At 30.0% G+C, this 18,201-nt stretch overlaps 1 protein-coding gene across 2 annotated transcripts in view; it reads left to right on the forward strand.

Moving 5' to 3' along the window:
• Positions 1-18,201, forward strand: part of ldd (lipid droplet defective) — a 58,358-nt gene that overhangs the window by 30,984 nt on the left and 9,173 nt on the right. For both annotated transcript variants that reach the window (XM_065506920.1, XM_065506921.1), the window contains exons 2-13: positions 9,826-10,086; positions 11,133-11,359; positions 11,562-11,704; positions 11,793-11,876; positions 11,939-12,079; positions 12,136-12,275; positions 12,335-13,425; positions 13,479-13,599; positions 16,737-16,927; positions 16,995-17,329; positions 17,398-17,581; positions 17,642-17,940. In XM_065506920.1, the coding sequence (XP_065362992.1) occupies positions 10,003-10,086; positions 11,133-11,359; positions 11,562-11,704; positions 11,793-11,876; positions 11,939-12,079; positions 12,136-12,275; positions 12,335-13,425; positions 13,479-13,599; positions 16,737-16,927; positions 16,995-17,329; positions 17,398-17,581; positions 17,642-17,940 (3,040 nt within the window). In that variant the 5' untranslated portion in view covers positions 9,826-10,002. The remainder of the gene's footprint in view (positions 1-9,825; positions 10,087-11,132; positions 11,360-11,561; positions 11,705-11,792; positions 11,877-11,938; positions 12,080-12,135; positions 12,276-12,334; positions 13,426-13,478; positions 13,600-16,736; positions 16,928-16,994; positions 17,330-17,397; positions 17,582-17,641; positions 17,941-18,201) is intronic.

The following is an 18,201-nucleotide window of genomic DNA, read 5'->3' on the forward strand; positions in this document are numbered from 1 at the left end:
TTTTTGTTGTTGCAATCAAAACAAAAATAAAAAATGCTTTAATCATTTAATTTTCTAAGTTTTTGCCATTTAGCAACAATTTTTTTCTAATTGTTTTTTTTTTTGTTGCTTCTTATGATTAATTAATAAAACAACATTAAATATTTATAGAATTGTCTGGCTATAGCTCTTAAAATTAAATACATAAATACAAAACTATAAAATAATGTGAATAAGGGCCTTTAAAATTATTAAGATTTTCTACATATATTTTTTTAAAATTAAATTCAGCTTAAATTTGTCTAGATTGGCTTTTAGTTTCTTATTCAATTGATCATCTACCATGTGATTAATATAAAAATTGTTAGATCCATTGTAAAAAAAGGTAATTAAATTTGTATTTATTTATTCAGACAACAAATAAGAGAAACGTGATAATTGATAAAACGTTAGTTTGTTTTAGTGTTAAGTATATTGCTGTATTTTTCCTTGTAATTAACGATATTTTTTTTTTTTTACAAACAAAAAATAAATCTTAATGACATCTAAGCATTTCTAAAGAATTTAATAATATTTAAAAATAATATGAATAAGAAGGATTTGAATATGTTGTAATTAATAATGTTATTTAATATAAAGTTTTAATGAAGAACTTCAATTTGTTGAGATTAGAAACAATGCTATTTGGTTTGAAATAAAAGTTTTATAAAAGTTTTCGGTGAATATATTTTTGTTTAAACTGTTCGATTCATACATATATATGTGTATAGATTACATAATCCTCCAATGAACTTGTTTTATAAATAAATAATTAAATTTTTATTATATGTAATCTAGCAATCAATTTAATTATATAAAAAAAAGATACAATTTTATATTAGCGTTCTACATCGGCTATGAAGTTCAATCGTAGTTTTATATAAAGTCATAGTTTAGCTTTAAATTTAGGTTTATATATATTCTTTGTTTAGCATCAATTGTAGGTTTATATTCAGTCTTAGATTATCTTCAATCGTAGGATTATATTCAGTATTAGTTTAGCTTCAATCGTAGGATTATATTCATTCTTAGTTTAGCTTCAATTGTAGGATTATTTTTAGCCTTAGCTTAGCTTCAATCGGAGCTTTATATTCAGTGTTAGTTTAGCTTCAATCGTAGGTTTATATTTAGTCTTAGTTAAGCTTTACTCGTAGGTTTATATTCAGTCTTAGTTTAGCTTAAATCATTGGTTTATATTTAGTATTAGTTTAGCATTAATCGTAGGTTTATATTCATTCTTAGTTTAGCTACATTCATTGGTTTATATTCAGTCTTAGTTTAGCTTTAATCGTTGGTTTATATTTAGTCTTAGTTTAGCTTCAATCGTAGGATTATATTCAGTCTTAGCTTAAATTAAATCTGAGGTTTATATTTAGTCTTAGTTTAGCTTTAATCGTAGGTTTTTATTCGTTCTTCTTTTAGCTACAATCATTGGTTTATATTCAGTCTTAGTTTAGCTTTAATCGTAGGTTTATATTTAGTCTTAGTGTAGCTTCCATCATTGGTTTATATTTAGTCTTAGTTTAGCTTTAATCGGTCTTAGTGTAGCTTGCATCATTGGTTTATATTTAGTTTTAATTTAGCTTTAATCGTAGGTTTATATTCATTCTTAGTTTAGCTACATTCATTGGTTTATATTTAGTCTTAATGTAGCTTCCATCATTGGTTTATATTAAGTTTTAGTTTAGCTTTAATCGTAGGTTTATATTCAGTATTAGTTTAGCTTCAATCATTCGTTTATATGCAGTCTTAGTTTGGCTTTAATCGTAGGTTTATATTCAGTATTGGTTTAGCTTCAATCGTAGGATTATATTCAGTCTTAGTTTAATTTCTATCAGAGGTTTATATTTGGTTTTAGTTTAGTTTCAATCGTAAGTTTATATTCAGTATTGGTTTAGCTTCAATCGTAGTACTATATTAAGTCTTAGTTTATCTTCAATCATAGGTTTGTATTCAGTCGTAGTTTATCTTCAATCATAGGTTTATATTCAGTCTTAGTTTATATATTGACTTTATTGAACTTAAATCGTAGGTTTACATTCGTTCTCAGTTTAATCATACCTTAGCTGCAATTGTATTGGGTGTATGTTTTAAAAATTCGGGATTTTTTTTTTAATTTTTCCCTTTTATTTTGAAACATTTCGTATAATATAAATTTATTCAAAACTAGATTGAGGTAGCATTTACTAATGTTAGTTCTTCAAGTTTCTCCAATCCACATACACCTGCCTGTTCTTATTTATTTGCAAATAAAATATCTAAATTTGTACTGCATATTTTAGGGAGTTTTTTTTATTATAGTTGAATGGACTCAAAAAAAATTCCGAGTTTTACCCGGAATTTTTGTTCTTTACAAACCATCTCCTAAAAATTTCAAATCGAATAAAATCAGCCAAATCGCTCCAGACGTTCTCACGTGATGAAATTACATACATGGACCATTTCATTTTTATATATATAAGATATTGGCCATTGTTAGCTATGAACTAGTCCAATGTTTCTGGCAACATATGGATTACTGTTCATCTTTTGAGACCAAGAACGAATCATGCCAATTTCGGATACTCTGTTCTGAAGTAAAGCGTATCCCAGAGATAGCGTTCTGCTATCGATCGAAGCAAATAGTAGTCGCACTGGGTAACGTGTGGATAATAAGGCGGGTGAAGCAAAACTTCCCAACCACTTATTTCCAAATAGCTTTTAACAGGTATTGCAACATGTGGCCTAGCATTGACATATGTTGTATTCGTTATAGGTTCCCTGTCAGATCCAACCGCAGGTCAGATTCCAGCAGTTCATAATATATAGGACCTTTTTGCTCCCACCAAATACAGAGCACTAACTTAGCGACATGGATATTTGGTTGGCGGGGCTTCACATACGATCTATTATGCTTCGGGTTATCGTAATGGATCCATTTTTCATCGCAAGTAAAGTTTCTGTGCGAAAATTATTTTCTTTAACAGCGTACAAGCAGCATTTTAGACATTCAAAATCGTCTTCCAAGGTCTCTCAGCTTCAATTCGTATGGTACCAAATTTCCCTACTTTTGGATGAATACTGCTGCTTGCAAACGTTTTGAAATTGCTGATTGAGTAGCTCCCAATAATTTTGCAAGCCCTTGTTGAGTTTGACAACAATATTCATGGAGTAATGCCTCTAATTATTGGTCTTCAAACATTTTTGGCTGGCCTGGATCGCACAAACCATCTCTCTCACTTTGAAATCGATAAAACACATTCACCATAAGCTTCGGTGAACAATCGTTGTGCTTGAGCGGCACTTTTTTTCAAATTTAAGAAGTAAAGCAAAACTTCACGCATATGACGCGGGATGTTTCGTTGGCACAAAATTCGATATTTTCGAAGCATAATAAAAACTTTGTTGTTTACACTATAATGTTTAATAACTAAGTGAGAATAAACAAGTAAGAGTGGCTGTGCCGAATCTTATATACCCTTCACCAAATTATACTTCAAAATTTAAAATATTTTTAGGTAAACAAAATTTAATTTTTTTTGCAGTTGTTTTTTTAATTTTTTGGAAAAAAAAATTATTCGATTGTTATTTTAAACTTTTTAATTTTTTAAATTTAATTTTTTTTTTTTTAATTTTTCAATTTTTTTTTTAATTTTTCAATTTTTTTTTTTGTTTTTTCAATTTTTTTTTTGAAAAAAAATTCGGGTTAAAATTTTATTTTCCGATTTTGACCCATCGTAGGTCCAACCTACTATGGTCTTATATACGTCGTTGCAAATGTCTTTGAAATAACTATCATTAGATATCCATATTGTCTATATTAATGTCTTAGTAATCCAGATATAGGTCAAAAATCGAGGTTGTCTTGGTTTTTTCCTCATATCTCAGCCATTTGTGGACCGCTTTTGCTGATTTTAAATAGCAGAATTCTCGAAAACATGTCTGACAGAATTATTGAAGATTTGGATCCCGAAGATATCTGGGGTCTTCAGAAAATTGTTTTCAACAGACAGACAGACATGGCTTAATCGACTCCGCTATCTATAAGGATCAAGAATATATATACTTTATAGGGTCGGAAATGAAAAATGTAGAAATTACAAACGGAATGACAAACTTACATATACCCTTCTCACGAAGGTGAAGGGTATAAAAACAAAAACCGCGTTCAGAAGTTACGCCATCTAAATATTGTAAATACCACATTTTTAAGTCATAGTTACAGCCAATATACAGTCTTAGTTTAACTACAACCGATGGTTTATGTAAACTTTGTTTAACATCAATCGAAAGTTTATATGTATATAGTCATGGTTTAGCATCAATCGGAGCCTTGTGTATAGTCTTAGTTTAGCTTCGTAGGTTTAAATATAGTCTTAGTTTAATATTAGTTTAGTTGGTTTAATCCACGTTATTAATTTATTGTTAGTTTATTTGCAATCGTAGGTTTATAAGTATAGCTTTAAATGTAGTTTAAATTAGTACCTCCATACATTTTCCAACTACATTCATACATATAAAAGTTATATTTAAATTGAAGTTTTCTATTTAACAACTAGAGCAATTGTTCGTGTTTTGTTTTTGGTTTATAGAAATTTGTTAACAATTTTGTTCTACATTTATGACGGAAAGTATTGTAATACAAATTCATTATTATTTATTGTTATTTAAAAACAACAACAAATATATAATTTATGGTTAAATTTTTTAGTGGTTGTACCATAAAATTGACAGATATATTATTAACAATTGTTTATTGTTTTGTTTGCATAATAATAAACGACGACAAGTGTCAAAATATAGATATAAATTATTGAGTGAATAATGGCTTAAAATGCCTAAACAAAGATTTAAAAGTATGAAACAAATTTGAAATTCCTGATACTAAATATAATTTAAATTATAAAAATAAATCTGAAATAATTTTGGATTGATATTGGCAAGGTATATTTTCAAACTTCTTGTATTTGCTTTATATCCATTTATTTCTTAAATAATATATTTTCATAATTTTATCATAGACTTACTGAATGTCTTTAACCCTTTCGCTATATTGTATCCATGTTTTTAGATTTTTGCACATAACTTCGACATTTTTGAATGTTTTTAAAAAATAGTTTTTGAGTCTATTTTGGAATATATTTAGAGATGTTTACAATTTATTTCAATGAATTATCGCTATTCGTATTTGAATGATGGCAATTTGAAAATGAGTGTAAATAGATTTTTGAATCCAAAAATTTTTTTTTAAAAAAATGTCTTCGTTTTTTTGCATATAAAATTTGTAAAAACTCTAATTTTGTAATAATAATGATTTAGAATGCTTAGAAGCATATTAGGGAAAGACAAAAATAAAGCTCAGGATAAGCTTCAAGGACTAAAAATTTAATTTGGTATAACGGATAAACCAGGAAACGTAGGACCTGTGATAAATTTGAACTTGCACTTGTCTTTTGTTTTTTTTTTTTATTCCAACGTATTTTTTGTTATTCAAACAATAACCTGGTATATTTTTTTACCTCAAAATAAAATTGGCCGGTTAGAGGGTTAATATTAATGTCAGTCAATATCGATATCAATATACTTAAAACATCTATTAACACCTCCAGTTAAAACTTGTAGCGAAAGGGTTAATATATATCTAAAAATTAGTATAAATATTTGAAGTTAACTTAATTTCTTATATAAATTCATAATTTTGAAAACATTATTTTTAAATTTAAACTTTAGGCTGTTTTTTACAATGCTATTAAAATATTTTTGTTGTAATTGTTATTATTATTATTTTCTTAACAAAGTGTTAATTATTTTATTTGTTTAACTTTAACAAAAACGTATTTAACACGTTAATTTTAAACAAAAGCCATTTGGTAAAAACTTTTTTTAAATTATCTCTGATATAATCAGAATCTAAATAAAATTCTATAATAAATTTAGGGGATTTTATATCTAAACATTCTGTCATTAACCTGTGTAATCATGAACCGAATCTAAATATTTTCAATGACAAAAACCAGAAGTTTCATCACATTCAAGGATGTTTCGGAGTGTGCAATGTCAATGACATAATGTCAAATCAAGCATTATTAGACATGATTTAGAGCAAATCAAATAATTTTAAGTATATGGGAAATAATATACAAATCACTTGATTCCAACAAATCAAGTATTTAAGCCCAAATCATGTAAAGGAAATGTACTGTTCTCAATAATAGATTCTATGTTTAAACCAGAATTAAATTCTGTTTGCGTTATTTAAAAATATTTTTATTATATGTATTAGCTAAAACACTACTGAAAACCTATTGATTACATACAAAAATAGATTTTTTAAATTTAAAACGCATAAACAGAAACAGTTATATTAAATTGAATAATCCATACATATTTAGAAAATCTAAAACACGCAAATTTGAACACAAATCGAATTACATATAAAAATAAATGCTATATTCGGCTGTGCCGAATCTTTATACCCTTCACCATATACTTAAAAATACTTTTTTTTAATATTTTTATTTAAACAAAATATTTTTTTTCCAAATTGTTTTTTTAATATTTTTAAAATTTTTTTTTTTTGGAAAAATAATTTATGACCAAAAAATTTTTTTGTTGAAAAAAAATTCGATTTAAACAATTTTGACCCATTGAAGATCCAACTATAGCCTATAGCCAATGTACTTCGAAATTGTTTTTTTTTCCAAAAAGTTTTTTTAATTTTTTCAAATTTTTGAAAAAAAATTTTTTGGGAAAAATAATTTATGACAAAAAAAAATTTTTTTGATAAAAAAAAAATTCGATTTAAAAAATATTTTTCCCGATTTTGACCCGTTGAAGGTCCAATTATAGCCTATAGCCAATGTACTTCGAAATATCTGTCAAAAAAAATTCGATTTAAAAAATATTTTTCCCGATTTTGACCCGTTGAAGGTCCAATTATAGCCTATAGCCAATGTACTTCGAAATATCTGTCATTAGATATCCATATTGTCTATATTAATGACTTAATGAGTAATTCAGATATAGATCAAAAATGGGCCAAAAATCGAGGTTGGCCCAAATAGCAAGCGAACCGGAAGAATTCCGGTGATATTGATGTATGAATAGTGTATGTAAGTTATTTGGGGGCTTCGGAAAGTTGATTTCAACATACAGACGGACATGGCTATATCGACTTCGCTATCTATAGCGATCCAGAATATACATATATACTTTGCCACTCATGTCGAAGGGTATAAAAACAAGTAAGGAAGTATAGTCGGTCATGTCCGACCATGATTTGCATACACACTGACTATGTGAGCAAATCATTTTTATACCCTTATACCATGAGTGGTATAAAGGCTGAGATATAAGGAAAAAACCGGGACAACCTCGATTTTTGCCCTATTTTTGATCTATATCTGGATTACTAAGTCATTAATATAGACAATATGGATATCTAATGATAGATATTTCGAAGTCCATTGCAACCATGTATATAATATGTATATATTATGTAATTTGAACCTACAATGGGTCAAAATCGGGAAAAATATTTTTTAACCCGAAATTTTTTTCATCAAAAATTTTTTTTTGTCATAAATTATTTCTCCAAAAATATTTTTTTTAAAAATTAAAAAAAAAAATTTGGATAAAAACTTTTTTAAAAAAAATTAAAAAAGAAAAAAATTTTTTTTAAAAATTTTAAAAACTATTTAAAAAAAAAAAATTAATTTTGTTTAAATAAAAATATTTAAAAAAAAATATTTTTATGTATAATTAGGTGAAGGTTATATAATATTCGGCACAGACGAATATAGCTCTTTTATTGTCCTTTTAAAATTTCAATAATTTTTCCTTATTAGTAATATTCGGAAGTGTGTCTTATATGAGAGCAATGAGCAATTATAGATCGATCGTCATGTAATTATTGGGTGTATGACTTAAAACTGCGGACTTTATAATAGATGGCATATCTTTTGAATGCGGATTTTGTTTTCAATAACTTATATGTCATTTTTAAGGGAAAATATCTGTCATTTATTCTCACTTAGTTATTGAATATAATAATGTAAACAACAAAGTTTTATTTGCTTAGAAAATATCGATTTTTGTACCAACAAAACGTCATATGCGGGAAGTTTTGCTTTACTTCTTTAATTTTTAAAAAAAGTGCAGCTGAAGCACACCGATTGCTCACCAAAGCTTATGATGAATGCGTTTCATAGGTTTCAACGTGCGAGAGATGGTTTGTGTGGTACAGAAGTGGTGACTTTGGCACGGAAGATAAAGATACCCCAAGAATTGGAGGCATTACTCCATGAAGATTGTTGTAAAACTCAACAAGAGCTTGCAAAATCATTGGGAGCTTTTCAAGCTACAATTTCAAAACATTTGCAAGCAGCAGGATTCATCCAAAAGCAGGGAAATTGGGTAACATACGAATTGAAGCTGAGAGACCTTGAAAGAGGAGTTTGTATGTCTGAAATTCTGCTTGAACGCTATAAAAGAAAATCATTTTTGCACCGAATCTTTACTTGCGATGAAAAATGGATCCATTACGATAACACGAAGCATAAGAGATCGTATGTGAAGCCCGGCCAACCTGCCGAATAGTCACCAAAGCCAAATATCCATGGCACTAAGGAAATTCTCTGTATTTGGTGGGAGCAAAAGGGTCTGTTATGAGCTGCTGAAATATGACTACAGGAAGCCTGTACCGAATGCAACTGATTTTTTTGAGAGCATTGGCCGAAAACGTCCAGAATATGCGGCCAGACATGAAACCGTAATATTCCATAATGACAACACTCGGTTACATCTTGCAATACCTGTTAAAAACTATTTAGATAAAAGTGACTGGGAAGTTTTGTGTCGCCCGCTTTAGAGTCCAGACTTTGCCCCGACCGACTACTGTTTGTTTCGATCGTTGCAGAACGCTGTCTCTGTGATACGCTTCACTTTAGAACAGAGTATGCGAAATTGCCTTGATTAGTTCTTGAGCAGTTCATTTGGTTAGGAATCCATATGTTGTCAGAAAGATGAGAAAAGATCATAGCTAACAGGTGCCAATACTTTAAATAAATTTATATGTTTCAAAACAAAAGTTAAAAAAATCCCAAAAATTTTAAGTCATACACCCAATAAGTCGCCTGATTTCTTTCTTTATGATACTTATTCTAGTTAAATTTTATTTGGATAGCAACATTTTTAAAGGGATTTTCGGAAGAGGGCCTTGTATGGGAGCTATGACCAATTATGGATTGATCCGCAAAAAAGTTTTAAATGTGATTTCCTTTTATATAAAACTTATTTGTGAAGAGAGGTTATTTGTATGGGGACTTGGTAAAATAATATACCGATTTCAACCAGTTCCTTAGGCCAAAATAAATTTGGTCAAAATATCTTCAAAACTGCGACCTGTACTTTGCGCAGAAGGTTAACATGGACAGCCAGACGGACGAGCACCGTTAAAGGTTTAAGGTGGGTTGGTCTAATATTTTTGGGGCGTTACAAACATCACTATTAACGCAATATACTATATCCACTATTGTGGAGTAGTGTATAAATTATTGAATGGGCACGCAACATTTGCGATTTAAGAAAAGTTCATACAAGTAGTTACACTTTCAAATAAAAAGGTTATCAATAAATTTTATGTGAAACCCAGCAAAAAAAACTATTAATATTATATGTATGTCAGTGTAAATATTATTATTTTTAAACTTAATAACAAAAAAATATTTTACAAAAACACGCTGCACAATTTTACGCATTTAATAAAGCACTTAAAAAGATTATAAATATTAAAGCAATAAAAATATTTCATTCCTTTTTTCTTTACAGAATTTCATCGTAAAACAATATACTGCTGCTGCCATTAAACAAACAAAATTCTGCCTGGGTACTTCAAATATCAAATATGATTACAATAACAATTTAAATGTTATAATAAAAAGAAAAATCTACAACTCAATAGCTTTTTGTGAAAATTGAGATAGATAGATCGTCTTGAAAGTCACCATGAAATTTCTGAAAATGTCATTAAGTGTCAGTCAAATAAAAGCCTTGCTGCGCAAGGACTTTTTGGTGCGATGGCGTCAGAAGGTGAGTAATAAATGAGCTGAGATTATAATGTATTTTTTTGTAAAAACTGTTTTTTCCATAAACTTTTTATGAGTATAGGTCTATAAATATCTATAAATTGATTTTAGGATAGTCTGTTTTAAAGTTCAGCTTTAAAGATCTACTTCGTTTTTTAATAAACTATTAACAAAGTGAAATCCAACAAAACATGTTCTAGCATGAATCACACAACAGAAAAGATCACTTTTACAGAGAGAACTTTTATATAGAAAAGGCCACTCTGACAGAGAGAACTTTTATATAGAAAAGATCACGCTGACACAGAGATATTTTCTATAGCAAAGATCACGGTAACACAGATCACTATTACACAGAGAACTTTTCTATAGAAAAGATCACTATTACACAGAGAACTTTTCTATAAAAAAGATCACTGTATCACAGAGATCTTTTCTGTTTCACAGAGAACTTTTCTATAGAAAAGATCACTCTGACACAGAGAACTTTTCTATAGAAAAGATCACTCTGACACAGAGAACTTTTCTATAGAAAAGATCACTCTGACACAGAGAACTTTTCTATAGAAAAGATCACTCTGACACAGAGAACTTTTCTATAGAAAAGATCACTCTGACACAGAGAACTTTTCTATAGAAAAGATCACTCTGACACAGAGAACTTTTCTATAGAAAAGATCACTCTGACACAGAGAACTTTTCTATAGAAAAGATCACTCTGACACAGAGAACTTTTCTATAGAAAAGATCACTCTGACACAGAGAACTTTTCTATAGAAAAGATCACTCTGACACAGAGAACTTTTCTATAGAAAAGATCACTCTGACACAGAGAACTTTTCTATAGAAAAGATCACTCTGACACAGAGAACTTATCTATAGAAAAGATCACTCTGACACAGAGAACTTTTCTATAGAAAAGATCACTCTAACACAGAGAACTTTTCTATAGAAAAGATCACTCTGATACTTTCTGTGGAAAAATATACATAAGTTTTTCAAAAGTCCTTAATAATAACCACTTTTATTTTCCTTTCATCTACATTTTAGTGGTTGACTGCTGTACAGATTTTATGGCCCTGTATTATATTCCTCTTACCCTACCTGATACGTTTGAAATACGAACCGGTTCATCATGATTCCTGCCAATTTCCCACACGACAGCTGCCGACTGCGCGTAACACAATGCCGGGATTTTTATCGTACATCTGTAGTATTGAAAATAAATGCAGTAGCACGGAAAATTATGAAGAATATTCCAAATTAGAAAAGGCACCGTAAGTTATTAATTTAATTTTATTAGCAAAACTTTAATTACATTATTTGTTTAACAAAAAAATACATATAGCTTTACAAATATTAGTTTTACTAACAATCAGATTAAAGATTAATTTAAAACACTTGTTTACTAACTTTAAACATCTTCTATTTGAGTAGTAGCTTCTAAGTATTATTATTTTTTTGTTTGTCTCTTTGCAGCATGAAACCGATTATTGATATCGTGCAAATATTCATTAATGAAGATCGCATGTTTACCGCTCTAGTCGAATTGCCGGAAAAGGCAAACTTTATAAGTGCCGTGACAACTTTAGTAACAAACAGTCACTTTGATGATATAAGAAGTAAGTTTTAAACTGATTTCATGGAATTTATTAAAATCACTAAGTATTGATTGATTGATTGTTTAAAAAAAACTTTTCATTTCCTTAGAAAATATTGAGAAAGTGATAGCTTTAGTGCCTGATGTGGAGAGATCATTGAATGGCAGTTTCGATATAAAGAAATTATTTTCGGGTGAGTTAAAAGTGGGATTAATGTTTTAGTGAAAACTGTATACATTTTTTAACAATTTTTAGACCGCAAAACCTTTGTTAAGGCTGGCAATTTATTATGTGGCCATCCATTTCCCAATACCGAAACTATTCCCTTGGTGGAAGACATTTTATATAGCGAAGATTTTAGTCAGGCCAATCAAGATGAGTTAAATGTTATGCCCAGTAAGTAGTTTGTTTAATAAAACTATTTATCTATTAATTTAATTATTTGATTTTAGCCAATTATTGTAAACGTTTATATTTGGATGTGACTAGTTCGAATTATGGCAAAATTACCTGGGAAACAATTAAGCCTATTATACATGGCAAGATTTTATATGCACCCGATACAGCTGATACTAATTCAATTATGAAATTTGTAAGTACATATTAAGGAGATTTTATTACAAACATAAATCTAATATTATTGCCTTCCAGTCCAATTCAACCTTCGAAGAGCTTAATCGTTTAAAAATGCTATCAGTGGCCTTGGAACAAATTCTCACCAAACTACGCGAGGATAAACCATTTCAGGATGGCTTCGATAGTCTCATCAGACTGGCTCAGACTCCATTTGTACGTTCGATCATTGGTGATGAAATCGATATGGATCAAATTGAGGCCGTCATACAACGAATACGCACCGATCCCATTATTTATGATGTCATAACTACCATTAAAAATATTCTCGAATGCTTTTCAGTTGATCGTTTTGAGGCCTACGATTCGGAAGCCGAATTAAGGCGTAAAGCTTTCGAACTTAATCACAAAAGGCTATTCTACGCTGCCATCTACTTCAATGAAACGGAGACAGAACAGGTTTCCTATAAATTCCACATGGATACCCAAAACACTCAGCCTACCATAGAGAATAGAAATCGCTTTTGGTTCCCCGGTCCGGCGGGCAGCATGTTAATGGATATGAAATACCATAGAGGTTTTGTACAAATCAAACAGTCCTTAGACTTGGGTATTATTAAGCATAAAAAGGAGAAATTGAAAAAGCAAGGTCTAATCACAGATGAACCGGTTTCGACCACACCTAGAAATTCCTTCTCTATAAAGGTGGTAACCGACGAAGATGAAGTGGCCGAAGATGATGAAGAGGATGATGATGATTGGTTCACCGACTCGAATACTACCGAAAAATCAAATTTGCCTCGGACTACTTCAAGTTTAATCTCCAGCTTTATATCAGGCGGTTTAACCGATCTTAAAGATGGTGTGAAGCCCACCAATCAAGTCAACCTAAATGATTTTTCCATCACTACTGAGGAAAATTTTAATGATTCCACTATTACCTCATTGCTGCTAGACGATGCCAAAGTCACTACTTCCTATCCAGATTTAAATGACAGTTCAGAAGAGGATAATTTAAATCTGGATATCTTAAAAAGGCAAAAACGTCAAAGTTTATTTGATTTTTTGCTTGGTTTTGGTGATGACTCGGATGGTTCATTAAAATACGCTGTAGATGATTTGGAATTTCATACGAAACAATTCCCGTATCCAGCTTACACAGAGGATGAGTAAGTTTTTGTTTCAACATGGTATTCGTGAATTATATTTTATTAATTTTTAGTTTCAAAACTGGTATCTATTTGGCTCAAGCCATACAATGTGCTTTCTTTTTGGGTCTGGTGGCTGAAATTGCCTCTTGTGTCAGACATTTAATATGGATGAGAGAATCAAGAAATTCCATGGTAAGTTTAAATTTATAGAAAATCGTTCATGAAATTTTCTAAGAGAGGATCTTTCTTACATAGAGATCTTTTCTATAGAAAATAGCTCTGAAAAACTAAGAACATTTTTATAGAAAAGTTCACTGAAAAACAGAGAACTTTTCTATAGAAAAGATCAATGTTAAACAGAGAACTTTTCTATGGAAAATATCAATTTTAAATAGAGAACATTTCTATGGAAAATATCAATGTTAAACAGAGAACTTTTCTATAGAAAAGTTCACTGTAAAACAGAGAACTTTTCTATGGAAAAGATTACTGTAAAACAGAGAACTTTTCTACGGAAGAGATCACTGTAACACTGAGAACTTTTCAATGGAAAAGATCACTATAAAACAGAGATCTTTTTATGGAAAACTTATCTATAGAAAAGTTCAATGTTAAACTGACAACTTATCTACAGAAAAGTTCACTGTTAAACAGAGAACTTTTCTATAGAAAAGTTCACTGTTAAACAGAGAACTTTTCTATTCACTGTTAAACAGAGAACTTTTCTATAGAAAAGATCACTGTAAAACAGAGAACTTTTCTATAGAAAAGATCACTGTAAAACAGAGAACTTTTCTATAGAAAAGATCACTGTAAAACAGAGAACTTTTCTATAGAAAAGATCACTGTAAAACAGAGAACTTTTCTATAGAAAAGATCACTGTAAAACAGAGAACTTATCTATAGAAAAGATCACTGTAAAACAGAGAACAATTTCTATAGAAAAGATCACTGTAAAACAGAGAACAATTTCTATAGAAAAGATCACTGTAAAACAGAGAACAATTTCTATAGAAAAGATCACTGTAAAACAGAGAACAATTTCTATAGAAAAGATCACTGTAAAACAGAGAACAATTTCTATAGAAAAGATCACTGTAAAACAGAGAACAATTTCTATAGAAAAGATCACTGTAAAACAGAGAACAATTTCTATAGAAAAGATCACTGTAAAACAGAGAACAATTTCTATAGAAAAGATCACTGTAAAACAGAGAACAATTTCTATAGAAAAGATCACTGTAAAACAGAGAACAATTTCTATAGAAAAGATCACTGTAAAACAGAGAACAATTTCTATAGAAAAGATCACTGTAAAACAGAGAACAATTTCTATAGAAAAGATCACTGTAAAACAGAGAACTTTTCTATAGAAAAGATCACTGTAAAACAGAGAACTTTTCTATAGAAAAGATCACTGTAAAACAGAGAACTTTTCTATAGAAAAGATCACTGTAAAACAGAGAACTTTTCTATGGAAAAGATCACTGTAAAACAGAGAACTTTTCTATGGAAAAGATCACTGTAAAACAGAGAACTTTTCTATGGAAAAGATCACTGTAAAACAGAGAACTTTTCTATGGAAAAGATCACTGTAAAACAGAGAACTTTTCTATGGAAAAGATCACTGTAAAACAGAGAACTTTTCTATGGAAAAGATCACTGTAAAACAGAGAACTTTTCTATGGAAAAGATCACTGTAAAACAGAGAACTCTTCTATGGAAAAGATCACTGTAAAACAGAGAACTCTTCTATAGCAAAGATCACTGTAAAACAGAGAACTTTTCTATGGAAAAGATCACTGTAAAACAGAGAACTTTTCTATGGAAAAGATCACTGTAAAACAGAGAACTTTTCTATGGAAAAGATCACTGTAAAACAGAGAACTTTTCTATGGAAAAGATCACTGTAAAACAGAGAAATTTTCTATGGAAAAGATCACTGTAAAACAGAGAACTTTTCTATGGAAAAGATCACTGTAAAACAGAGAACTTTTCTATGGAAAAGATCACTGTTAAACAGAGAACTTTTCTATGGAAAAGATCACTGTAAAACAGAGAACTTTTCTATGGAAAAGATCACTGTTAAACAGAGAACTTTTCTATGGAAAAGATCACTGTAAAACAGAGAACTTTTCTATGGAAAAGATCACTCTAAAACAGAGAACTTTTCTATGGAAAAGATCACTGTGAAACAGAGAACTTTTCTATGCAAAAGATCACTGTAAAACAGAGAAGTTTTCTATGCAAAAGATCACTGTAAAACAGAGAACTTTTCTATGCAAAAGATCACTGTAAAACAGAGAACTTTTCTATGGAAAAGATCACTGTAAAACAGAGAACTTTTCTATGAAAAAGATCACTGTAAAACAGAGAACTTTTCTATGGAAAAGATCACTGTAAAACAGAGAACTTTTCTATGGAAAAGATCACTGTAAAACAGAGAACTTTTCTATGGAAAAGATCACTGTAAAACAGAGAACTTTTCTATGGAAAAGATCACTGTAAAACAGAGAACTTTTCTATGGAAAAGATCACTGTAAAACAGAGAACTTTTCTATGGAAAAGATCACTGTAAAACAGAGAACTTTTCTATGAAAAAGATCACTGTAAAACAGAGAACTTTTCTATGGAAAAGATCACTATAAAACAGAGAACTTTTCTATGGAAAAGATCACTGTAAAACAGAGAACTTTTCTATGGAAAAGATCACTGTAAAACAGAGAACTTTTCTATGGAAAAGATCACTGTAAAACAGAGAACTTTTCTATGGAAAAGATCACTGTAAAACAGAGAACTTTTCTATGGAAAAGATCACTGTAAAACAGGGAACTTTGCTATGGAAAAGATTACTGTAAAACAGAGAACTTTTCTATGGAAAAGATCACTGTAAAACAGAGAACTTTTCTATGGAAAAGATCACTGTAAAACAGAGAACTTTGCTATGGAAAAGATTACTGTAAAACAGAGAACTTTTCTATGGAAAAGATCACTGTAAAACAGAGAACTTTTCTATGGAGAAGATCACTGTAAAACAGAGAACGTTTCTATAGAAAATATTACTATAAAACTGAGAACTTTTCTATAGAAAAGGTCACTGTAAAACAGAGAACGTTTCTATGGAAAAGATCACTGCTAAACAGAGAACTTTTCTTTGGAAAAGATCACTGCTAAACATAGACCTTTTCTATTTAAAATATAAATTTTAAACACAGAACTTTTTTATGGCAGAAATCACTGTTGAATAGAGACATTTTCTATTTAGAAATCACAGTTAAAAAGAGAATTTATAATTTTTATACAGATACATTTTTACTCTTCTTTTTTAGATCATGCGCTCTATGGGTTTAAAACCTTGTTCAGAGATGACTTCCTGGTGTATAGTTACATTTTTGGAGTTACTTCTGATATTTGTTGGGTGCAGCATTATTTTATATGCCGGAGGTATGGTGGCCCACACTAAATGGTTGTTTGTTATGATATATCTCTGCATCTTTGGAGCTTGTCTAATATCATTCTGGTAAAGAATCACAAATCTATATCTTTAATAATTTATTTAAATTAAAATATGTCTTTTTGTCATGAAGCTATTTGTGCTCCACCTTCTTTATGTCTGCCACCATAGGAGCAGTGGCCACCGCTGTCCTGTTCTTCATAACCTTCTGTCCCTACATTATAGTTTTGCTGTTTGATGCTCAATTGAGTTCCTTGCAAAATTTTGCCATCAATTTATCCTTTACCACTGCATTCGCACATGGCTGGAGCCATATAATGCGCATGGAATTACAAGAAGTGGGTTTAAGTTTTGAGGCAGTATTTCGAGAGGGTTTAAGTGGAGAATATGGCTTTGCTTTGTTTATGATTGTGCTGGATTTATGCATTTATACTTTTATTGGTTATGTGCATCAAAGATTTAAGGATGGTGAGTGAAGAAAATTGTAATTTTTTAATAGAACTATAAGTAAATTTGATTTTACTTGTGCTATATAGATGAATATCGTTTTACTGAAGTCCAAAGAGAAGACCTAGATTCCAGTGTTGGTGCCACCTTGACGAATGTTACAAAAACCTACAATGAAGATAAAATTGCTGTCAGTGACATTTCGCTATCGTTCCCCAGAAATCAAGTCACTTGTTTGCTGGGCCGTAATGGTGCCGGAAAGAGTACGATCATGTAAGTTTGTGATGTTTTTAAATAAATGAAAATTTAATATATTTGTTTATTTTTTTTAAGAAAAATGCTTACAGGTCAAGTAGTGCAAACCACTGGCCGTGTTATTCTGTCTCAGGCTATGTCTAACTCTACTAAATACGATAAAATTGGTGTTTGTGCTCAGGACAATATTCTTATACCAAATCTTACGGCTCGCGAGCATTTGGAAATGTATGCAAAAATTAAGCTGAAAAATGGTTACGAAGCGGAGGTTACTAAAACTTTAAAGAATTTGAATTTTGGAAAGCATGAAAGTTATCAGGCATCAGAGCTATCGGGTGGCTATCAGAGAAGATTGTGTGTGGCAATTGCTTTTATAGGTAAGTAAAAGAAAATATCCCCTTTATAGCCAGACATTTTCTATAGAAAATGTATCCCTATATCCCTAATTTATGCAGAAAATTTCTATAGAAAATATTCCTAGTTAAAAGAGAAAAGTTCTATAGAAAATATCTCTAGTTTATAGAGAAATTTTCTATAGAAAATATCTCTAGTTTATAGAGAAATTTTCTATAGAAAATATCTCTAGTTTAGAGAGAAATTTTCTATAGAAAATATCTCTAGTTTAGAGAGAAATTTTC

This window comes from Calliphora vicina, chromosome 4 (assembly GCF_958450345.1).
Source record: "Calliphora vicina chromosome 4, idCalVici1.1, whole genome shotgun sequence".
In the NCBI taxonomy this organism is placed as follows: domain Eukaryota; kingdom Metazoa; phylum Arthropoda; class Insecta; order Diptera; family Calliphoridae; genus Calliphora; species Calliphora vicina.